The sequence below is a fragment of the Amblyomma maculatum genome, chromosome 2 (assembly GCF_055883805.1).
Source record: "Amblyomma maculatum isolate TAMU_Amacu chromosome 2, ASM5588380v1, whole genome shotgun sequence".
Lineage (NCBI taxonomy): Eukaryota > Metazoa > Arthropoda > Arachnida > Ixodida > Ixodidae > Amblyomma > Amblyomma maculatum.
In genome coordinates this window covers 225,527,794-225,547,971 of record NC_139345.1, presented here as the reverse complement: position 1 = coordinate 225,547,971, position 20,178 = coordinate 225,527,794, and the positions used below count along the sequence as shown (strand labels likewise).

Genomic DNA, 20,178 nt, shown 5'->3' with positions numbered 1-20,178 from the left:
GATAGTCAAATTCAGCTTCAAGCAGCAGTAACGACGGCGCGCTTATACATTTGTCGGATGACTCTTTTATTTTAAATGCCTCCACAATGGTGTAAACCACCCCGCAGGCACATACCACCCACGGATCAGAGTGCTTCACACCACAACCATTCATTTTCATCCGTGGAGTGTGTTTCCACTCGATAGCAGCACATATTCGGCCTAGTTTGTTTCTAGACGAAAACGCCATGTTCACGTCGTAACGCCGAGCCACCTTCTTAAGCCCACAGGTAACATCGTGAAAGTACGGGATGACGGCGAACTTCTCCTTTTCCTGGCCTCTTTCCGTTTGACACCAGGTCCCTTTTGACACGAGCCTTGTAACCATGGACCGGAGTGCACATATGTTGCCTTTTTGTTCCTTTGTGTGCTTCTTTGGGTTTTTTTTTTCACATATATTACATGTCCCAATAAAATTTTGTCAGTTGATAGTTAGAGCACCTTGTTCTGTCTCTCTCCGCTTCTGTCCTCGTCCCTGTGGTGAAGCAAAAAAGATTTAGAGAGCGCAAATGTTGTGCCCACTAATGTAAATTAGTGGCACTGCTTGAGCGCATGCCAAAATAGGCTTTAGTGTTCGGTTAAGCATTACGTTTGCTGCTAGTCTGTTCCAAGTTGTTGTCAGGCTGTGTTATATATCTTTAAATGCTTTGGCTGCTTGTCTTGCCAGAGATGAGTGAGGGGCATTGAACTGCAGGAACCAGACTAATGAGTTTAAAGAGAAAACTGCAATTATCAGAGGTGTTAGACCTTAGAAACTTGCTCCAAATTGTAATTCCAATGCTCCAAAATTCTCGTTTCATTGCTCCAAATGGCTTTATTATTGCTCCCAAAGCTGCTCCAAAATGCTCGAGCCTGCTTCCATCACTGCAGAGTGAACTTGTGCCTTGAACTTGCACTAGATAAATTGTGCGAACATGAAATGCAGACCAGCTTTGACGGCCAATTGGCAAGAATTTTGGACTCAGGCTATCCTCAGCCTACCGGGGCGGCTTTTGCCGAGATCCTCCTGAAAAATATAAAAAAGAGCGTGACGACCACGAAGATGAGCTCACTTTGCTTCCGGAAGTGCCCCCTACCTGCACGCAGTCTTGCATAACTTGAAGGAAGTTGTGAACAGGTTTGAGGTGCTGCTCGTTTTTTCGGCTCCAGTAAAACTCGGCCAACTATGCCCTCGTGTCTCCGGTAAGGAGCTGGATGCGGGAAAAAGCATACCAAGCCTCATGTACAGTGCGAGTCGGGAGTGGTATATGAAATTTTACTGTCGTGCGGAAAAACCTGTTGGCCAATCTGGCAGATGTGTCAACGATCGATTGAGGCAGCATGAAAGAAATTTAGAGAACAACGAAGTTTTGAACTTAGTTAAGCATTGCAGGTCTTGCCAGTAATGTTCGCCCCATTTTGATGGCGCAAGGATTCTAGGCAAAAGTTATGGGGTCACAACTACGCACAGCCGGCGGGGTAGGCGAGCTCCCGTACCAATTGCACGCAGGCGTTACTCGTACGCGACACTTGTCCCCAACCCGTGTCGCAAAGTCGCAGCCACAGCAGGTCCGGACGAAATAGGCAACGAACTGGGCATGCTAGGTAACAATTTATTAACCCTAACGCAAATCAACAACACACACTGTGGAAGAATGTTCTATCCGATAACATAATAGTTCGGGTGGCTCACCAGGTCGTCGTAGTCGTCCACCGGTAGGGAGGGTCAAGGTTATCCGTCCAGGGTCTCCGGGTGCAGGCGAGGCAAGAAGGCCTTCCTCTCCCGGGTACCGCGGTTTTATCCCTCTCGGAGAAGTAATCGGTTGCTTCTCGGCACCAGACGAGAGAAGCAAGTCGTTCCTCCTCACGTCTGGAATGTTACCCTTCCCTGGGTTACCAGCGGGATGCTGTGGTGTCGCAGCATTGTTTGGGGAGCGAGGGAAACGCTAAGTGTCTTATCCCCACCCTCTCCTGGCACGTGCGCGTCGTCTCGTGACTCAGCCGCGCTCATCGCTGGTTAGAAAAGACAGTGGGATATACGTGTATCCCCACAAATTAGAGATCAAACTGCACGTGAACTACTGGAAGCTTACAATACAGTAGAACCCCTTTATAGTAAAGTCACTGGGATCAGCAAAAATCTTTACTATATCAGGGTCTTTACTATATCAGTTGTTGGTGATGACATGGTTCTGAAGATGCTGTCTGGTAGTTGAATAGCCACTTACTGAACACGTATTGTTGCTTAATGAAAAAAACACTCTGAAATAGCTTCCATCTCTCTCTTATCATCTCTTCATGCAATTGTTTTCAGTTGTAAAAATTTTTACATCTGGTGGAAGTACCTCTTAAGCATTAGGACGGGGCTACGAATACAACCAAGTTTGATTTTATGTGAAAATCAAAACCTTTCATTAACATAGTGTCACTTTTTGCTATTTCTGTCTTTTAAAAGGCAATAAATGGTAAATGTGCATGGCAGTCAAGTGCTGCAAGGCTGCACACGATGCACCTTCACTTCTTGCCACCGCTCCCTCATGCTTTGTGCTGCACAGTGCTGGGAATGTTGGCCCGTTTCTTCCCCTTAACTATTTCTTGGTGCACTTTTACTTTCCTTTACTTTCTGAACGGACCGCGTTGCTTCCTTTCCATGTTTGTAGACAGCTTTTTTCTTCTTTTTCCTATGCGCTAAGTGCTTTCCTTCAGGGCTCCAAGGCTTTCGTAAAGTAGGCTTCTCCTGAGAACTGCTAAGCCTGATGGTAAAGCCACTTAAAAGGACACTTGGTGTTATTTTCGTTTTGAAATACAGAAAATTGTTTTTCTCGCGATTATAGGTAGTGCATGGGCGGTGATGTTAGATCATGGGAGTTGTCGCCGCAGCTGATTTTTACCAAAAATATCTTTACTATAAAGGGGGAAAAAGTACAGTTGTCTAAGGAAGATGAACTGTGACTTCTGTTTTACTTTACTATATATCCGAGGTTACTCTAGCAGGGTTCTACTGTGTAAAGAAAAAGGGTGATTATTGCATAAGTGATATTTCAGTTCACTTTTACAAAGCAGAATCTGAAAAATGTTTCATGTGGACGGGTGGCACGTGTCCTTCCTTTTTTCTTTCCTGTGCGCATATCCACGGGGAATCAGAAACCTCGATAATTCGAATTTTCGGATAATTCGAACTACACTGCTTGGTCCGGCCAAGCTCCATAGAGATGTGTACAAAAAAACCTGTTAATTCGAGCGCGAGTCAGTTCCGCTACGGATAATTCGAACTACGCTCCGCCGCGTCTGGGTGGCTTGCCGCACAGCACATGGGAATAAAAAAAAAAGTAAAACTCCGCAAAAAAACGACATAGAGGCTGCGCACGTCCTAGACAGGGAAGAAGATGACACCAGGTAAAACCATGCAAGAGTGGTAAAGCCTAAATGGTGCCATGACCTCGCCGCGGAGGGTTAGTAGTGGCTGCCTGCTCTCTCTTCCGCGCAACCTCCGAAAGTCGCAACTAAATACTTTTTAATTCGAGCCCTGTTAATTCGGAAATATGGATAAGCACTGTCGGTGTGGCCCCAGCTAACGCCCATGAAGCGCTATAACTTCGGACGGGCTCTACGGGTTACACGAAAAAAACTTGTTTATTCTTATCTTATTTCTATTTTTTTGTGAGAGCATCCATCCATCCACCCATCAGTCCTCAACAAAAGCATACGGATCAGCCGCGATCATGACACCGGCTTTTAGAAAGGTGCTTGCTGCTTTTGCGCGTGGCAGTTGACGGCACCCATCACCCGTGGCATGACAGAGTATACTGAAAACGAGGCTTGTGCAGCCGGGCAAGCGCTGGCATTCTGCCGAGTTCTCTTCCCCCCTGGCTGGAGCTAACGTCAAACGGTAAACACACCGCTGCACAGCATCTTTGCGCACTGCCAAGAAATGTGTGGATCGGGACGATGCAAATGCATTGTGGACTGTGATGGTGCGATAGGAGGGACACGCTAACGACTTACGCCTTTTTTTTATAGTTCTTAGGCAATAATCGGGGGCAGGTGGGTTCATTATGTGAGTGGGTTCGTTACGCAAGTAAATATAATAAATTTACCGTAATGCAAATGGTTTTTGTCTGTTTTTTTCGAGGCCATTTGCTAATTCGCAAATTTTTCCCGGTTCCGTGAAGTTCGAATTATTTACATTATTTGGCGAAATAAAATCAGTTGTGAGTGCAGCAATTGTCCGTGTCGTGTGTGTTTTTCTTTACTTTGTGGTTATGTGGAAGGTAAGACGCAGTATACTGTACTTATGGGCGACTTCATTGCCGGTGAGGCTGCATTGTTTGACAGTTATTGCCCCATATTGTTGACCTCATCATGCTGCAAACTTCTTGAACATATTGCTACAAAGATGACGAAGCGGGCATTGGCGCGGGGCAGAGCGCAAGCCCGCTGGCCATTAAAGCATATTTCATCGTCATGTCATCACGTCGTTCTGTTTCTGTTGTGTCGCCGGGTTACATCGCTTGTCATGCCACCACGTAACATTTGGTTGGAGGTGCGGTTCATCCCCATCCTCGCCTTGCACCGTCGAAGCCAACCATACACCTGGTCCATCTGCCGAAAGCCCGTGGAGATCGCCGCCCAGCTCTGCCCCAGCCCTTTTTGCTCAGACCCGATCAGCCGCTGTCCCCAGCCTCGTCCCCAGCCCTGATCCACAGTGTAAGAGTAGATTAGGTGAGAGAACGGCCGCGTCCAGCCCTCTGCTGAAGAATTCTACTTCTGAGGGCTGCCGACAGATGGCGTGAGCAATTGTGGCCCGCTCCGCGAGCGGCCGGGCCACGTTAGTGCTATGGGTGCTGTCGGCATGCATTTGGCCCCACTTTGTCATTATGCGCCTTACACCTTTCTCCTCTAGTATTTAGCTTTGGGGATGTAAATTATGCTTTATATACAAGAATAATTTTAGTTCGGTTAAAGCAGAGCGTCAAAACCAACATAAGTGCCGCTCAAGAAGGCAAAGCTGACACGGCATTGGCGGCACGAGTGTTAATAAAGCACCACATTTTGTGTTGCATTGCACGCGTCACACTAAACCTCAACCACATGAGGCGAGAATTCGCGGCCGCATGCCTCGCGCGTGAGGGGCTGAAGGGCACTAAAACATTGACGCTCATCGCTGTCGCTCAGCTTCTGCGTTTTTAGAAAATTTCGCGTGTCTCCTGGAAGCAGCTAGCGTGGCAGCTAATCGCAGAAGGCTTTTATTGGGGTACTGAACTTCCATCCTGGCTTTTTTTGTAAGTGAAGTTTGTTTTCCTAGTCCTATTTGAGTGAAGAATCTGCAGACGCCCACTTCGTCTTATTCTTGCATTTATGAGTGCATCGATACAGTTCAGTAAAAGCTTAGTAAGGTAGTGAAGAAAAAAAAATATTGTTAATTTTGTAAAGGAGCAGGAGAAGGTCACTGCTTGCAATGCAAGTCAGCATCGCAGTGTAGTATCGCACTGCTGCGCTGTTACCTTTTATTTTTTTTTTATCGCTACGCGTTACAAAAAGTTCCATGAGTGTTTTACCGTACTTCATGCTGTCTAGGGTTAGAAATGAACGAGATATGGCGTAACTGCACTCCCCCTGACCGAACGACGAGGCGGCGGTTACAAAGCAGCGCTAAAAACGTGCCTTTCTCTCGTCAAGTTCCGTCGCTCCGTGCGGTGTGCACTAACGGCAACGACAGGCGTTGACGGCCGCGTAGCGCGACGGATCGCCAGAGGCTGTCGCCTCATGCGCCTCATGCATGTTGCACCGCTTAACTTTACTAGTTTTAAGATACGCCGAACAGTCCTCTAAGGGACCAACCTCATGCCGATACCGGAGAAATACAGGATACAGGAACCCATCCCAACCAGTCTTACCGCCATTTTACGAAAATATAAATTAAATTCCTACCCCCCCCCCCCCAAAAAAAAAAGAAAAAAACAGATCACAAGTCGCTTCAGTGCATGAATGTCACGTTAGTAATTTATTTATACAAATTTAAAATTTCTGAAACAAACACAAGTCGCGAAAGGTCTCCTTAATGAACTGTAGAAGAACGGCTGATTGGGTGAGTTGGTAACCATGATGTTGGAAATGAAGGTGAAAAAAAATAAACACGAGAAAGTAAATTTCAACACCATTGCACTCGTCCCTACCTACGAGCTCATACAACCTTTGACAATTTTCGCAAATCCTGCCTCTTATTGTCCTTCTGACTCTTCAATTGCCTGCATATTGACGCATGTGTAGGCACATATAATAGTGGAGCAGTTTCGCAAGCATGTCTTCTTTATGAAGATTGCATGGAAATGTAAACTGGAAATTTTCCAGCGCAGCATCAATGGTCTTATCGAACACGTGCCTGTCACTCGCATATTTTTCAAACTTCTCCTCGCAGTACTTGAAAAGGTAAAAAAGATGCATGTTAGAGTGCGTCAGCCTGCCCCTTGTTTTGAGATTCACCAGCTCGGCTTCAGGAACATTTGCCACCCCTTTTGTTCCTTCAAGCGCCTGCTTACAATCCGTGCAAGAGGCCTCGTTTGCAAGCTTTCTTGAGACAAAGCCAGTAACGTAGTAAACTATGCAGTCTTCAACCGCTGCATCGCAGTCGTCTAGCTCAAAAACATCTTCACAGTCCCAGCTGCCTTCGTCAATTAGCCCATCAAGCTTCTACTTCAATTCCTGCAGTTTGTTCAGGCGCTGCTCATCCGAACTTTTGTATATCTCCCTCAAATCCGCCAAAGTTACAACAGCAGTCTGGCCCTTCTCGGATGCTGTACAGTTTCCAAACTGTGGAGGTTTTAGCAAAGAATACATGCTTAGCATGCGATAGAGCTGCAAGAATGTGGGAAAGGTCGGATGTTCATTTTGTCCTCCCGCTTGTCTGATGATACCGAAGAACCATTCTAACGGATCCTGATTCATTTTGGCCGACAGCACATACTTGAAACCGCAGTCTTGTAGCAGGTATCTAGAAAGTTGTAGGACAGATTTCAGCATAAAGCGCAAACCTTCGGCAGTCGACTGGGTCAGAAAGAGGTCTTTTGGAATGTCATCGTTTATGACCTCTTGTTCCCATGAGTCCAGCCAATCACATGCAGTCTGGAGAGTAGTGAAATCTCTGCATCCTAGTCGAATGCCTTCTCCAGGGTAGCGGCGGTTTAGAGTGTCGAACAGGTCATTCAGAAAAAGTGTGAACTTTGCTGTCGATTCCGCATTAGCCAGCTTTGGCGCACCTCTGCGAGCATAAAACATTATTCCTTTGGCAACAGAGTTACTGAAGAGCTGTGTGGCCTGCTTTACTCTCATCTTCAGCATGTTGGATGGGTTTACATGATTGTAAGTGAGCTTGGGGCAGACTCGAAGCGCTCCAGTGTTCTTGCTGTCGGCAACAAACACAGCGTCGTAGCACGACCATTTAATAAATTGGCCATCTTTCTTCAGAACTTTTTTGTCGTGCAGACGGTTCCTAATGCACTTAAAGAGATGAGGTGCGTCAGAAAAAACATACACCTTTCTTGAAACGTCCGTTGGATGTGCAAAGCAATTAACGACATGTCCCAACGCGCCACTGATGCCGAGCTTCTTCCACATTGCGTGGTTCGTGGAAGCGCCATCGCACACAACTCCGTCGACAAACAAACCGGCCTTCTCTAAAATTACAATGCACTGAATCAAAAGCTGAGCAAGGAGCGTTCCCTTTGTTGACCCCTTTGATGCAAGCACAGCCACTGGCTGTAAATAATTTTCGCCGAAAGGCGAAAATGCAAAAACAAGGCCATGGTCTGCAAGCTCATTGCTTTGGTTGTCGCTCTCCCCATGATCGACGAGACCGGCGTAGGTCATCGTTTTCGAGTTTACAGCCAATTCTTTTCTTACTTGAATTTCATCCATTATCAACATTCCTCAGCGCTGGAAAGGAGTCTTCTTAGAGATTTTCACCTTCAAGGCTTAAAAGAAGTTATCGTCAAAACCACATTTCAGGCCCACCATGCTTAGTACTTCCACACAGTAGTAACACATGGCAAAGGCAAAATATCATTGCTTCGTAAAAGAGCGTACGAAGCAGGGCTACGTATGTGCAGCGATAGGCACAACAGAATCCAGTAATCTGTGTATCGCCGGTTTCTCTTTGTTGCGCTCCGGGCAGCTGAAATACATTTCTCTAGCAAAAGCTGGTGGCTTGCAGTTTACTTCTGACGTCTTCTTCCTGCAATTTTTTTAGCTCTGTTCTGGTGTCCTGTATCTGCAAGAGCTTGTTGCGCTTCATAAGCCGCACTCCTGACTGCTGCAACGCTGGTTTTGCACGACGCAAAGCTTTGAGCTTCTCCTGCTGGGAAGGTGGCACAGAAAGCCTAATGCGCTTCAATGGTGGCTCCTGTTTCGCTCTTGCAGCTTGATGGTCGGCATGCAACCTAAAGGTGTCGGCGAGACTGCGGCAGTGATGACATATGACACCTCCAGGTGACAGTAATAGGCACTTGTTGTGTCTCCATCTCTTGTGGCAGTCGACGGAAGCCCACTCCGGATGCACACTCAGAAAGTCCTTCAAACTCGGCCCTCCCAGGCACATATTAAGGCTATCAATAGTTTGGAGCATAACTTCAATTTCAGATGACGATGCGGCAACCGAATTTATACCAACAGCAGCACAATCCATAGGCCTGCCGAAGACACACGCCTGAACTGTCAGGTCACTCTTCACATGCAAAGTCTTTCTATTTAAAATTTCTGAAGAACCGTCCCTTTGCCTGTGTGTTACCGGTGCATCAATAAACACAATGTCCTTCACCCCTGCAGCATCGGTGCGATGCACTGCCCACGAATGCTGAGGCAGGCAAATGCTTCCTGCTTCGTTGAAGAGCGTTTCAAATGGTGAGCTAACTGTGACAGTCTCACAAAATGACGCAACGTCGTTTTCATCAGGAGCGGTTGCCGCAGGGAGAGTTGTGTCGGTGTTCAATGTTGATCCGACGCCACTGCTGCTGCTTTGAGAGACTGAAGCTACACGATTAGACAGTCGCTTCGCTGTCTTGCGAGGATCCTTGATCCGCTTGGAGAGGTAGCTCGGCACCCCTACGAAGATAGAAGGAATAGCGTCTTTTGTGACGCCAGCTCTTCTCTTCCCGGACATTAACACGTGGCCATCAATTTCCGCTGACCACGTCTTCAAGATGAAGTGGGGAGCAAAATGGTTTCGCAAACACGATCGGTTCTTTGCGCTACACGATCTTTGTGAGGTATTGCTCGCCGCCACGCTTCAAGCCTTGCTTCGTCGTCCGGCGGCTTGAAAAGCGAGTACTTCTCCTTGCACGATTTGTAGCCGCTATTACAAAAGGGCACGAAACACTTCACCATGACACCGCTGTATAAAATAACTTGATCAGACAGATCCAGATTTCATTAAACACGAGCACGAAAGCAGAAGCAAGTCGCGGCAGACAAAGAACATGAATAGCCCGAAATAGGGCAATAGTTGCGAGCGCCATCTGTTGAAGCTCTGCGCAAGCAGAATCTCGCGGCCTCGTCTCACCTAAACTACTCTTACAGCGTGCCTTGACCACAACATACGATGACCAGGAAGAGCCCAAAGCCGACCCTACCGACCCCACGACGAAGCGACCTCATGACCACTCGAGCGAAGACAGCACCCCCGCCCAAGCCGTTCGGCGTGACCATGAGCCTTGGCCTTCGGCAAACGGTGAAGATTGGACTTGATGCTCCGGTGCAAGCATTCTGCCCATCTTCGCATTCATTGGGGTGTCCAGCGTTTCATGTCCCAATCCTCTGTCTGTGTTCATCGTCACGTCATGCATTGGATTTCTAGCAATCGATCGGAACGATCGCTCGGTGGCCCCGGGTAATGCTATGAAGATGATGAAGCGGGCAGTGGCGCGGGGCGGAGCGCTCGCGCCAGGCCCGCTGGCCATTTAAAGCATATTTTATCGTCATGTCATCATGTTGTTCTGTTTCTGTTGTGTCGCCGTGCTACATCGCTTGTCATGCCACCACGTAACAATATTATAGCTAATTACATTAAAAACATTTCTTGACGACAACAACACATTATCGGCTTTCCATCATAGATTTCGGAAAGGCTTTTCTGCAGTCAGCCAGCTCTCATCTGTTGTTCAGAATTTTGCACAGGTTTTTAACCATTCCGGCCAAGTAAACGCCATATTTCTAGATTTTAAGAAAGCGTTTGATTTAGTTTTGCACAGTAAACTTATGAAACTATTGGTCTCCCTGAATTTATTATTAACTGGGTTTCAGCTTACTTATCTGAACGATTTTAATATGTTAGTATCGATGGTCACTGTTTCAGCCAACTTCCAGTAATCTCCGGTGTCCCGCAGGGCAGTGTCCTTGGGCCACTACTGTTTCTTATCTATAATAATGACATTATTACTCACCCTGCTCAAATTAGGTTATGTTCTGTATAAAGAAATTAGTGTTCCAGGGACCAGATTTTACTTAATTCTAACCTACATAGTATTAGCGAATAGTGTAATAATAGGGGATTGAAACTAAATTCTGACGAGACAGTATTTATGCAGATCACTAACAAAAAGAAAGTAATTCTTTTTCATATAGTCTTCCCACCCGGAACCTTTCAGAAGTCCAAGAATAGAAATCACTTAGAATAAACTTAGCTGGAATAAACATATTGACACCGTATGCTCGTCTTCCTTTCGTAGCCTTTGTTTTTTTAGACATGTTAAAAACAAGCTCCTTGTGACAGTTGGCATACTATAACACCTAAACTGTTTGGGATCCTCACGCAAAATCAGTGCTCTTGGTGTGGGGATGCAAGGGACCATAACCACCAAGGAGTTAATCGAAGAGACTCAGCTGTCAAGCCATAGCCTGGATGATCAGCATAGTCTGGTCGACCAGACTCTGGAGATGGCTCGGGTCCATGGCTTCCTGGACTGAGGCCCACCTAGGACAAATATTTCATGCCTGCTCTGAATAATCGTCCCTCTCTACTAAAAAATAATAAATTATCAATGGGTTCTGATTTGTATCTTAAATCAGCAACATCTAGGGCAACAAGGAAAACACACACCGAATTAATAACACCTTACTTTGCCAGAACTAACATCTTGAAATGTTTTTTTTTCCTGCGCAGCCACCGTTATTATCACTTCTTGACATTGATACCTTTGAAAAGGCCATTCAATGACTTGCTGTTTTTCTGCATCTTGCTTTGTACTTGTTTAAATTTTATCTTCATGTTTTTATACTTTATGCTTTGCCTTTTGTTTTGCAGTTATTGTCCTTCCTGCCAGGATCCTTCACTGAGCCTGCAGTATACTCAAACAAACAAACAAACAAACAAATAAATAAATAAATCGTTTATTTTGAAAAAAATCAGATTGGACCGGCGGACACAATTCTTTGTGTCATCACATTTTTCGGCAAGGGATTCGATTTCCGCGGAAAATTTTTCGATGCTTGTTTCCAAGTTGCAAGGAGAGCCTGAGGTTTTCAGTTCATTAACTCGACTTTTTTCATTGTGTCGACACGTGAGGACAGGCTGACGACCATACATTCTATATTAGCTTTGGAACGAGAGTTTGGCGAGAACAATGGTTTGGGACTATTCTAGACGGGACAGTGTCTGCAAAGATTCAAGCAATGCAGGTGGATTATCATTTGAAGGTCCGGTATTTAGTTCAGCATTGAGGCAAAAGCGGCATGACAGACACAGTAGTCTGCAACAACAATCATGCAGGTCATCGGGGCATGAGACTGCGACCAAGAAAGGACTACTAGTTCGGAGACAACTGCCATGAGGGAAGTAACTAACCCTCGTAAAAAAAGGGGTGTCGCAGTGGCATGCCCTGAGTGGCTCCAGAGGGGAAGCGGTATTTGTAAGTGAGGCGAAGCTCCTGTGATGGCAGTACTGTGTGGTTGCCAGACAGAGTACTCGACTATAGCTGGATGTGGCAGATCCGGCCTGTCTTTTGCTGTCCCGTCGATGTTCACGGGAAGCTGCGTGGCCCCCTCACCGAGTTGTGCGGTGGCGGAATAGATGAGGCCAAAGCAGGAATGTAGTGGAGCAAGGGTCCATGACAGGAAAGGCTGCGCATTAAGGGGCGGATTCATGATCGTCGTAGCGGCATGCCTCCAGTGGGGAAGCGGTATTTGTAGGGGAGGCAAAGCTCCTGTGGTGACAATAATGTTTGGTTGCCAGCTGGATGTGGCAGCCTATCTTGTGCTGTCCTGTCCAAGTTCATGGGAAGCTGCATGGCAGCCTCACCCAGTTAACAAGCGGTGGCGGAATAGATGAGGCCAAAGTAGGAATGTAGCAGAGCGAGGGTCCATAGCAGGAAAGCCTGCGCGAAAAGGGGCAGTTTCATGACTATGTTCGTCGCAGCCCCCAAACTAGTGGCGTACAAAAACACAGCATGCAGGTGAGACTTTAAGGCAGGCGTCATGGACAAGGGGAAGCATTTGCGGTCTCTGCAATCATAACCAGTGTCCAAGAAGGCAAAAGAAGTTGTAATAGTGCTGGCTTTATGCATAGCAATAGCAAAAATGTCATTACAGTCGAACCTCAGTGTAACGAAATTTGTGATGTAACAAATATATTTTTATTTCCCAATTCCTGTCCTATTGAAATCCTTGTATTTCCTTTTTGCAATTTGATCAACTAATTTTACGCTGCACTTTTGATTTAGCGAAGTCCTTGCGCATCGCATGCATGCATCGGCAGCTATTTTGACAATGGGATGAGAACTTTAGCCAGGGCATACCGCATTTTGCATTTGCCCGACTTCAGTTTGAGGTTTAATCAGCCATCAAAGAAAGCATGATTGTGACGCGAGCGTTTAGCATCATTCGCTTCAAAAGGCGTTTGCTTCTGCACGCTTTTCAATGATTTCGTGGCAGCGCCCACCTCAATCGCTGTGTGATAAGGCACTGAGCAACTCGATGAGCGCCAGCACTCCTGTCAAAGCCTCTCTGCCAAGTTCCCCCCTTACCCCACTACGGAGCGATTGCACACCGTGAAGCTCTTGCTGCGCAGAATCTTGGCGCCCTGCCAAAAAATACACTGGACTGGGACGGCGCGCAACCGAGGGACGCTCTAACGATGCATTTTTTTTTAAGTTGGTGGTAAAAGTGGGAGGCAAGTTCATTACGTGTGTAAATACGGTATGTGTACGTGAGGCACGAACAAAAGATTGCCGCCTAAAAGTATAGCCGCGCCGGCATGGGCGATGCGCTCGCTCTTTGCTCACATGAAGAAAAATGGTGCATTTGCATCTGTCTGCTATCTTCATTATCATCTTGATATACAAAACATCCAGTACCCTTGTTAGCACTTTTATTGCTAGAATTTTTTGCTTATTTCCTCAATTCGTAATTTACAAGTTCCCATTTACTAGCAGTTTTCCGCGAGGCTGCTACTTTATTTGGATATCTGAAACATGGGAACCTTGACGAAACGAAATTTGCGATTTAACAAATGTTTTGGCTGCAAGTAGGACTTCGTTATATCGAGGTTCGACTGTTGGGTAAAGGCACAATCTCGCAAGTTTAGTACAGCAGAGCATTGTGAGAGCAATCGGGGTAATCTAGATGCCTCTGTCCCTGGATGAGGTGGCACAAAAGTATTTATCACTGGACTGGTTCAGAACCCCTCGACCAAGGGAGCGGAGAGCTCATCTTAAAATTTTGGGCGATTGCACTAAACTACAGACTAGAGCGCAGGTCGGTGCCACCGCCAGACCCCCGTCGCACAGCCTAGAGGTTGGGCTCCAAACCTTTACATATTCAAATCCAGTTCTTATGAACGCAATAAACCTTTACATATTCAAATCCAGTTCTTATGAACGCAATGTTCCCAGAAAGAAGATTGGATCAGTGTTATCACTGTAGTGTGAGGGGGTCCGTCGACCGCATTACCTAGGAATACTCTTTCTCCCCGGGAAGGCACTGAACATCGATAGCAAAGAAGTCTGGGGAGGCTTCTTTGCTTCTCTACTGTCTTCAGCCGCCCCTGTTAACTTTCACATCAAAGCAGCCTATTTCCGCAGTTCGCACTGGTTGCAGGGACATGCTGCTGCACACAAAGCATCTCTGAGCAATGTAACTGACTTGACATTGGCAGAGAGCAGTTCGAGACAGCTCCTCTGCATTGCACCTTACCACTATAGTTATATCGCCACCATCGTGAACATAGTCTTGACCAGCTTGTGGTTCCAGTAACCGCCAGCTCACGTGACCATGGCACCACTTCCTGTCAAAAGTAAACTTTCTGCCAGCCAGCCCGAGATTGGTAAATCGAAGTGCAAGGAGAAGCCACAGACCATTGCAAGATACTCATAAAGAGGGTTCCCCATAATTTTTCAGGGCAGTCTTTTGCTGCAGCAGTGTTTTATTATGTCTGGCCTATTCCGACTGGGTCCTGCCGAGGCTAGACACTTGTCAATCATCCTGCAGGAGCAGCCTGGGAGCAGCGGGGCCTGCAAGTGGGCCGCCCCCAGCTGTGGGCAGTGGAGCCCCACCCCCTGGCGGTGGGGGCGGTGCCCCTCCCCCAAAGAAGAAGAAAAAGCTGGCCGATAAGATCCTCCCTCCGCGAGTGCGGGACCTGGTGCCTGAGTCACAAGCCTACATGGACCTACTAGCCTTCGAGCGCAAACTGGACTTCACCATCATGCGCAAGCGACTAGACATCCAGGAGGCCCTCAAGCGCCCAATGAAGGTGGGTATGTCACGGGACGGGTCATAACAGTGTCACCGCTTCTAACCAGATCAGCTTTTATCTAAAGTCATGCACGATCTGACCGAGTCGATGTGCCTGCTGCATTTTGCAGCAAATTGGAGCCCTTATGCTAGCCACATTTTACTAGTCGCATCCTAGGAGGATATAAAAATTTGCTGGAGGGGAAGACTGCTATATCTACTGATCTTGCGTTCCAGTGTGTCTCGTGTCGTTTTTCATGTTTAAGTTTTTAAAAAGCGCAACGATGTTTGAACATATCTACCGATGGGCTGGCATAAAGCCAATGGCAGCCATCTTGCTGTGGGCAAAAAGCGGATAGCACAGCACCTTGGTATTGCAGTCAGTGCAGCCTTCAAGCACTTGTTTGAATAATTTGACTTCATGCGACATAAAACTGCAAAGAAAACAAATATTAAACGATAGCTAATACAGCTCCTAGTAGTAGTGTAGTAATAGCTGCAGTTGTCTGCACCTCTGCACCATGTGTCGGGGGGCTGCATGAAAAAAAAATCTTGGTAATTTGGGATTCTAGTGATTTGCAGTTGATTGATGTGTAATAGTCTATGAGGAGTTAACCCTCTTGCTGTCACGAACGTACCGGTACGTTCTCGTACTTCCCCCCTACTGTGTCGCCGACGTACCAGTACATTCTCTATCGTGCATTCAAAACTTGGTGCCTGAGCGCGAAGCTGACGTGTTTGGACAAGCTGCGCCAGCTGTCAAATCTTTCTACAAGTTCATATTTTCGACCCGCGTTGTGTTGGTACGTATATACTGAAGAATATGGAGAAACCATGCCCACCCTTGCTACCTTCTTTGCTGGGGGGTGCGGTCGCTCCGCGCTCGCTACTCTATCGCACTAAGCGATTACGCGGCACGTGAGTGCAGTTACGGGTTCAAGGGTTGTTGTGCCTAAAGCCCCTCAATAAGCTAAAAGTAGCGCCATCTCCTCTCTCCTCCTTCGGCGGTGCCGCTCCTCCTTTCGCATTTCGATCGTGGCTCCACCTACGGGGTGCGCGACTAGCGCGCGCTTTCCGGAGCAGGCGCCGGCCACGGCCGTCTCAATCAGTGCGCCCGGCGGGCGTGCGCCGGTGAAAGCGCTGGCGCCGGGTCTCACCAGAGCATTTCAGCTTGCATTTTGTCGAAGTGTGTTCAGGTTAAAATATTGCTCACTGTTGAAACATAAGTACCGAATGTTGACAGGGATTTTCCGCCAAAATAGTTTCAGCTCTGAGTGTCTTACACCACATGTACGCAATTTCAGCGTTGGTTCAAATCGCCGTAATCTCAGTGTGTCCGTAGTTCGTTACCCTTGGCCAAACTCAGCGGCATGCTTTAAAAAATTTGTAACTAGGTGGCGGACAGGAACAGTTTAGCAACAGTCTGTGTATGGTTTCTTTGCAGCGTTGACTGGTTTGCGAGCTGCCGGTAAACTTGAGAAGTGTGGCAGCAGTTGTCTTCCATCTATTTTCAACTTCAGCTGCAGATCAGAATCCACCTTTTGCGGGAGGATGTGGCGCCACCATGCGGGAGCGGGCGAGAAACGCATTGGGCGGCAGTGTAGCAGACGACGCGAAAGCACACCATACGAAATGGCCACGCCAACGCAGGTAGAAAGCGAAAGCTTCCCCCTTTTTTGGCCGTGTGGTGGAGAGTAGTGACAGTGATTGCAGCATATCATGTTCACATAGTATGGGGGAATGTAGAGCGTTTTCACAATCCACTCGTAACGCACGTACGCATATACTATCTGCGTATTGTAAGAGCGTGTAGCACGGGCCGTAATCGACGTGAGAAAATGAGACGCTCTCAGCGTGTAGGTTTTCGGCAGACAGGAGAGCGCGGAGGCAGAGAGACAGAGAGAGGGATCTCAAAGGGCAAAGCAGCCAGGGGTTTGTTGATGCTGCAGAGCTAGGTGGAATCTTCTCCTGTGACTTCGAGCGGCGCATATGCGCGGGGTGTCTGAGTTACCGAGCACAACGCGGTCGCCGCGGCGCCGGCATGGTGCAATGGGCGTCGCTTCCTTCTCGCATCATCTACAATCGTGCAGCTATAGGATTTCATCTACGAAGCTCGGCAGAGAGGCACATATACACACCCCCTGAAAAGGGCATTATTCCGGCCGGAATGCACACCTGCAGGAAACGCGCGGCATTTTTCTGGCAACGGATGATTCAGCGCTGTAGCCGGTTTCTGCCCTCAGGAGTCAGAACGGATGTGGTCGCAGTGGTGAAAATGTTCTCGGTGCACAGAGAATGGTCATTCTGTTGTGAAAGGATCCACATCGTTCCTTTCTGCCTCCGCCGCGATTTCTGCGGAATCAACAACTTGATGACACATGTGCATCTCCTACATATCAGATGCGCATCTCTGTCAGGAACCAACCCTGTTCTACGTCCAGAGCGATCCACTCTGCAAGTGAATGAACATGAACCCTCCAGGAGACTCATTTATTGTGCCGAGCAGTTTGCTTCCCGTTGCAAACGGTTGCACGAAGACGACGATTATCAAGCTCCCTAACGAAGTGCATCTGATTGCGTACACCAAAGCAACAAAATCAGGGTGCCTTGGCTTCCACGAAGGCGAGCCTTTAATTAAAAAAGAAAATATATTGTGCGTCGTGCAAGAGTGTCAAGTGCGTCATGTGCTCCGAGAGGCAAAAACGCAGATACTACAGGTATGTATGCATCTAAACGAAATATGCATGATGAAAAGTAACTGCTGGAGTTTTCACCCAGACTGTAGCGCACCAGTGATAGCTGCAATAAGGATTTCTTCGGTGCGTGATTGCTGTAGTTGCGCCGGGGCCTGAAGGCGATGTATTTTGTCGTTTCTTTTCTTTATGTGCGAAAGGGCTAGGTAGCTTAGATATCACAGGTGGCTGTGTGCGCTAGGCCGTAATATTTAGCATGTTTTATCGTGACTGCCACCTCACTAACAAGAAAAAAAATACGGCGTTTTAATGCACTGCCGTTCGGGAACCTCATGACCAGCTCAACCAATCGGCTCGTGAACGGTGGTGCATCACAACAAACGCCCAATTCTTTTTTCTTTTTAGTCAGGCGGCAGTCGCGATAAAACATGCTAAATATTACGGTCTAGCGCACACAGCCACCTGTGATATCTGCGCTACCCGGCCCCTTCGCATATAAAGAAAACAAACGACAAAATACATCGCCATCAGACGCGCTGAACAAATGCTCATTGCGGCTATCACTGGTGGGTTACAGGCTTGGTGCAAACTCCGGTAGATACTTTTCATCATGCACATTTCCTTTAGATGCATACATACCTGTAACGAAGTGTTTTTCGCACAGTCGAGAGTACGCAGTCGGTTGCTAAGGTCGGCCATTCACATCTTGACGCTTGGTGGCCCTAATTCAAGCTACACGTCGTTGTTGGCCGCGGCTCGCCGAAGGAAACCTGAAAAGCTGTGTCTTGCATCTTGACACGCTTAGAGAGTGGCAACCGTACCCGGCAGATGTGGTTGGCATTGCTTTGCCAAGCCTGTGACGGCCACCGTGCCGCCCGGTGCCGCCAGCCCCCGTGCACTGGCAGCGCCGAGAAACGCCGTCGACGCCGTCCAATGTGTTTCCATCGGTCGCCGCTACGACTTCGCGCATCTGCAGAACACTCGCGCAAAAGGCGGACTAACTGGGCGGCGGAAGCTGCAGTCTGTGTGGTTTCTTTGCAGGTTTGACTGAATTGTAAGCTACCGTTAAACTTGAGAAGCGTGGTAGCAGGTTTTTTTTTAATATTTTGCGCTGAAACGGTTCCGCTTTCAACTGTCAGTGTGTGACACCATTCGTACGCGATGTCTGCGTTGGTGCTTCTACCAGCCGCCGGCCAAAGTGCGCAACATGCTTGAAAAAAACAGTAAGTAGCCGGCGGAGGAGAACAATTTAGCAGCAGTCCGCGTGGCAGCAAAACACACGGCGATATGCGCCGCGCGCGCGCCGCCCGCACCGCTGGAAAGGAGGAAGCTGCGTGCCCAGCAAAAAAAAGCGCGCGCGAGCACGTGGCGGCGATCATCCAATGAGAGGGTCAAACGAAGAAGGAGAGCGCCGGAGAGGAGGCGGGTGGCAAACTTCACATGTTGGCGCTACTTTTAGTTTATTGAGGGGCTTTAATTGTGCCATCTACGGCAGGTTTGTAGGTTTTTATTTTTACTCTGTTGGCGTGTCTGCTATGACACGTCGCGTTCAGGGTCTCGCTCCGTTACCTCACCAATAGGTCGACACATGACTCGATCGCTGCTTTCGCTCTGTCTCTTGCCGGGGTCTTGCTTGCTGCTATCAGCAACAAAGGAGGTTGTTTCAGCCTCTTTCCATCTTCCTCTGTCATCTTGATTTCAGTTCAGTTCAGTTCAGTTCAGGCGTTCAGTCGTGTCCGACTCTTCGTGACCCTATGGACCATGTCACGCCACGCTTTCCGGTCTCTCACTATCTTCTTAACGTCACATAGCTTCATCTGCAATGCCTCGAGAATGCCATCTAACCATCGCGTTCGCTGCCTACCCCTTCTCCAGCGACCCTCAACCTTTCCAAACATCAAATCTTTCTCCAGCGACTCCTCTCTTCTCATCAGATGACCAAAGTAGCTGAGCTTTAACTCATCTTGATTTCACAACGTGCCATTTCTCTCCGTTTTGTGGGCCACTGAAAGTGCACCCTCGTGCGCTCGATTACTTTCGGATGGCTGACCGCGCGGAACCTTCGACTGCAAACTGGAGCGATGGCTCTTCTGATTATGAATACGAGCCAAGCTCAGATTCGAACTCTCAAGAAGTATCGAGCAGTTTTTTCTTATATTATCCTCATTTATCTAATTGCTAATTAGGCTGATAATGATGTTAATAAAACTTGCTGAGCACTGAAATGTGCATATTCCATTGACTGTTATTTGTATAGCAGTCATAATGAAAAATAAATCGCTATGCTTGTTCCCTGATATGCTCATTCCCTGAAACCAAGCCGACATTGGGGGTACATCACGGCCAGAAATGCCCGACAGCGATAGGGTTAATGAAAGCATGTAATTCATTAAGTTCTGAAGTAATGAAATGAAAAAAAACTGGAAAAAGGGGGGGTTCTAAGGTGTCAAAATGCTCAGAATGAAAACCCAATGCTTGATGTTAAGAAAATTTAGAATGTGTAATTGATCAGTTATTGAATAATTGAAAAATGAAAAATTAAGAAAGTTGGTGAAAGGTATCAAAATGCTCAATGAAAAGCCAGGGCTTGATGCTAACTTAGGAAATTGCGAGTGTGCAATTGATCAACAATTCATTGAAATAATTGAAAAATGTAAAATTGGAAAAAGGTTCATTGTCAAAATGATAGCGAAAAGTGAATGCTTGACAGTATTGAATAAGGAAATTTAGCTAGTGTAATTGATCAATTAAT

At 47.3% G+C, this 20,178-nt stretch overlaps 1 protein-coding gene and 1 pseudogene across 2 annotated transcripts in view; one reads left to right on the top strand and one right to left on the bottom strand.

Annotated features, from left to right (window-relative positions):
- Nucleotides 1-20,178, top strand: part of Bap60 (Brahma-associated protein 60) — a 149,910-nt gene that overhangs the window by 55,886 nt on the left and 73,846 nt on the right. For both annotated transcript variants that reach the window (XM_084595830.1, XM_084595829.1), the window contains exon 5: nt 14,491-14,752. In XM_084595830.1, coding sequence (XP_084451956.1) covers nt 14,491-14,752 — 262 coding nt within the window. The remainder of the gene's footprint in view (nt 1-14,490; nt 14,753-20,178) is intronic.
- Nucleotides 6,203-9,396, bottom strand: LOC146201416 (uncharacterized; annotated as a pseudogene).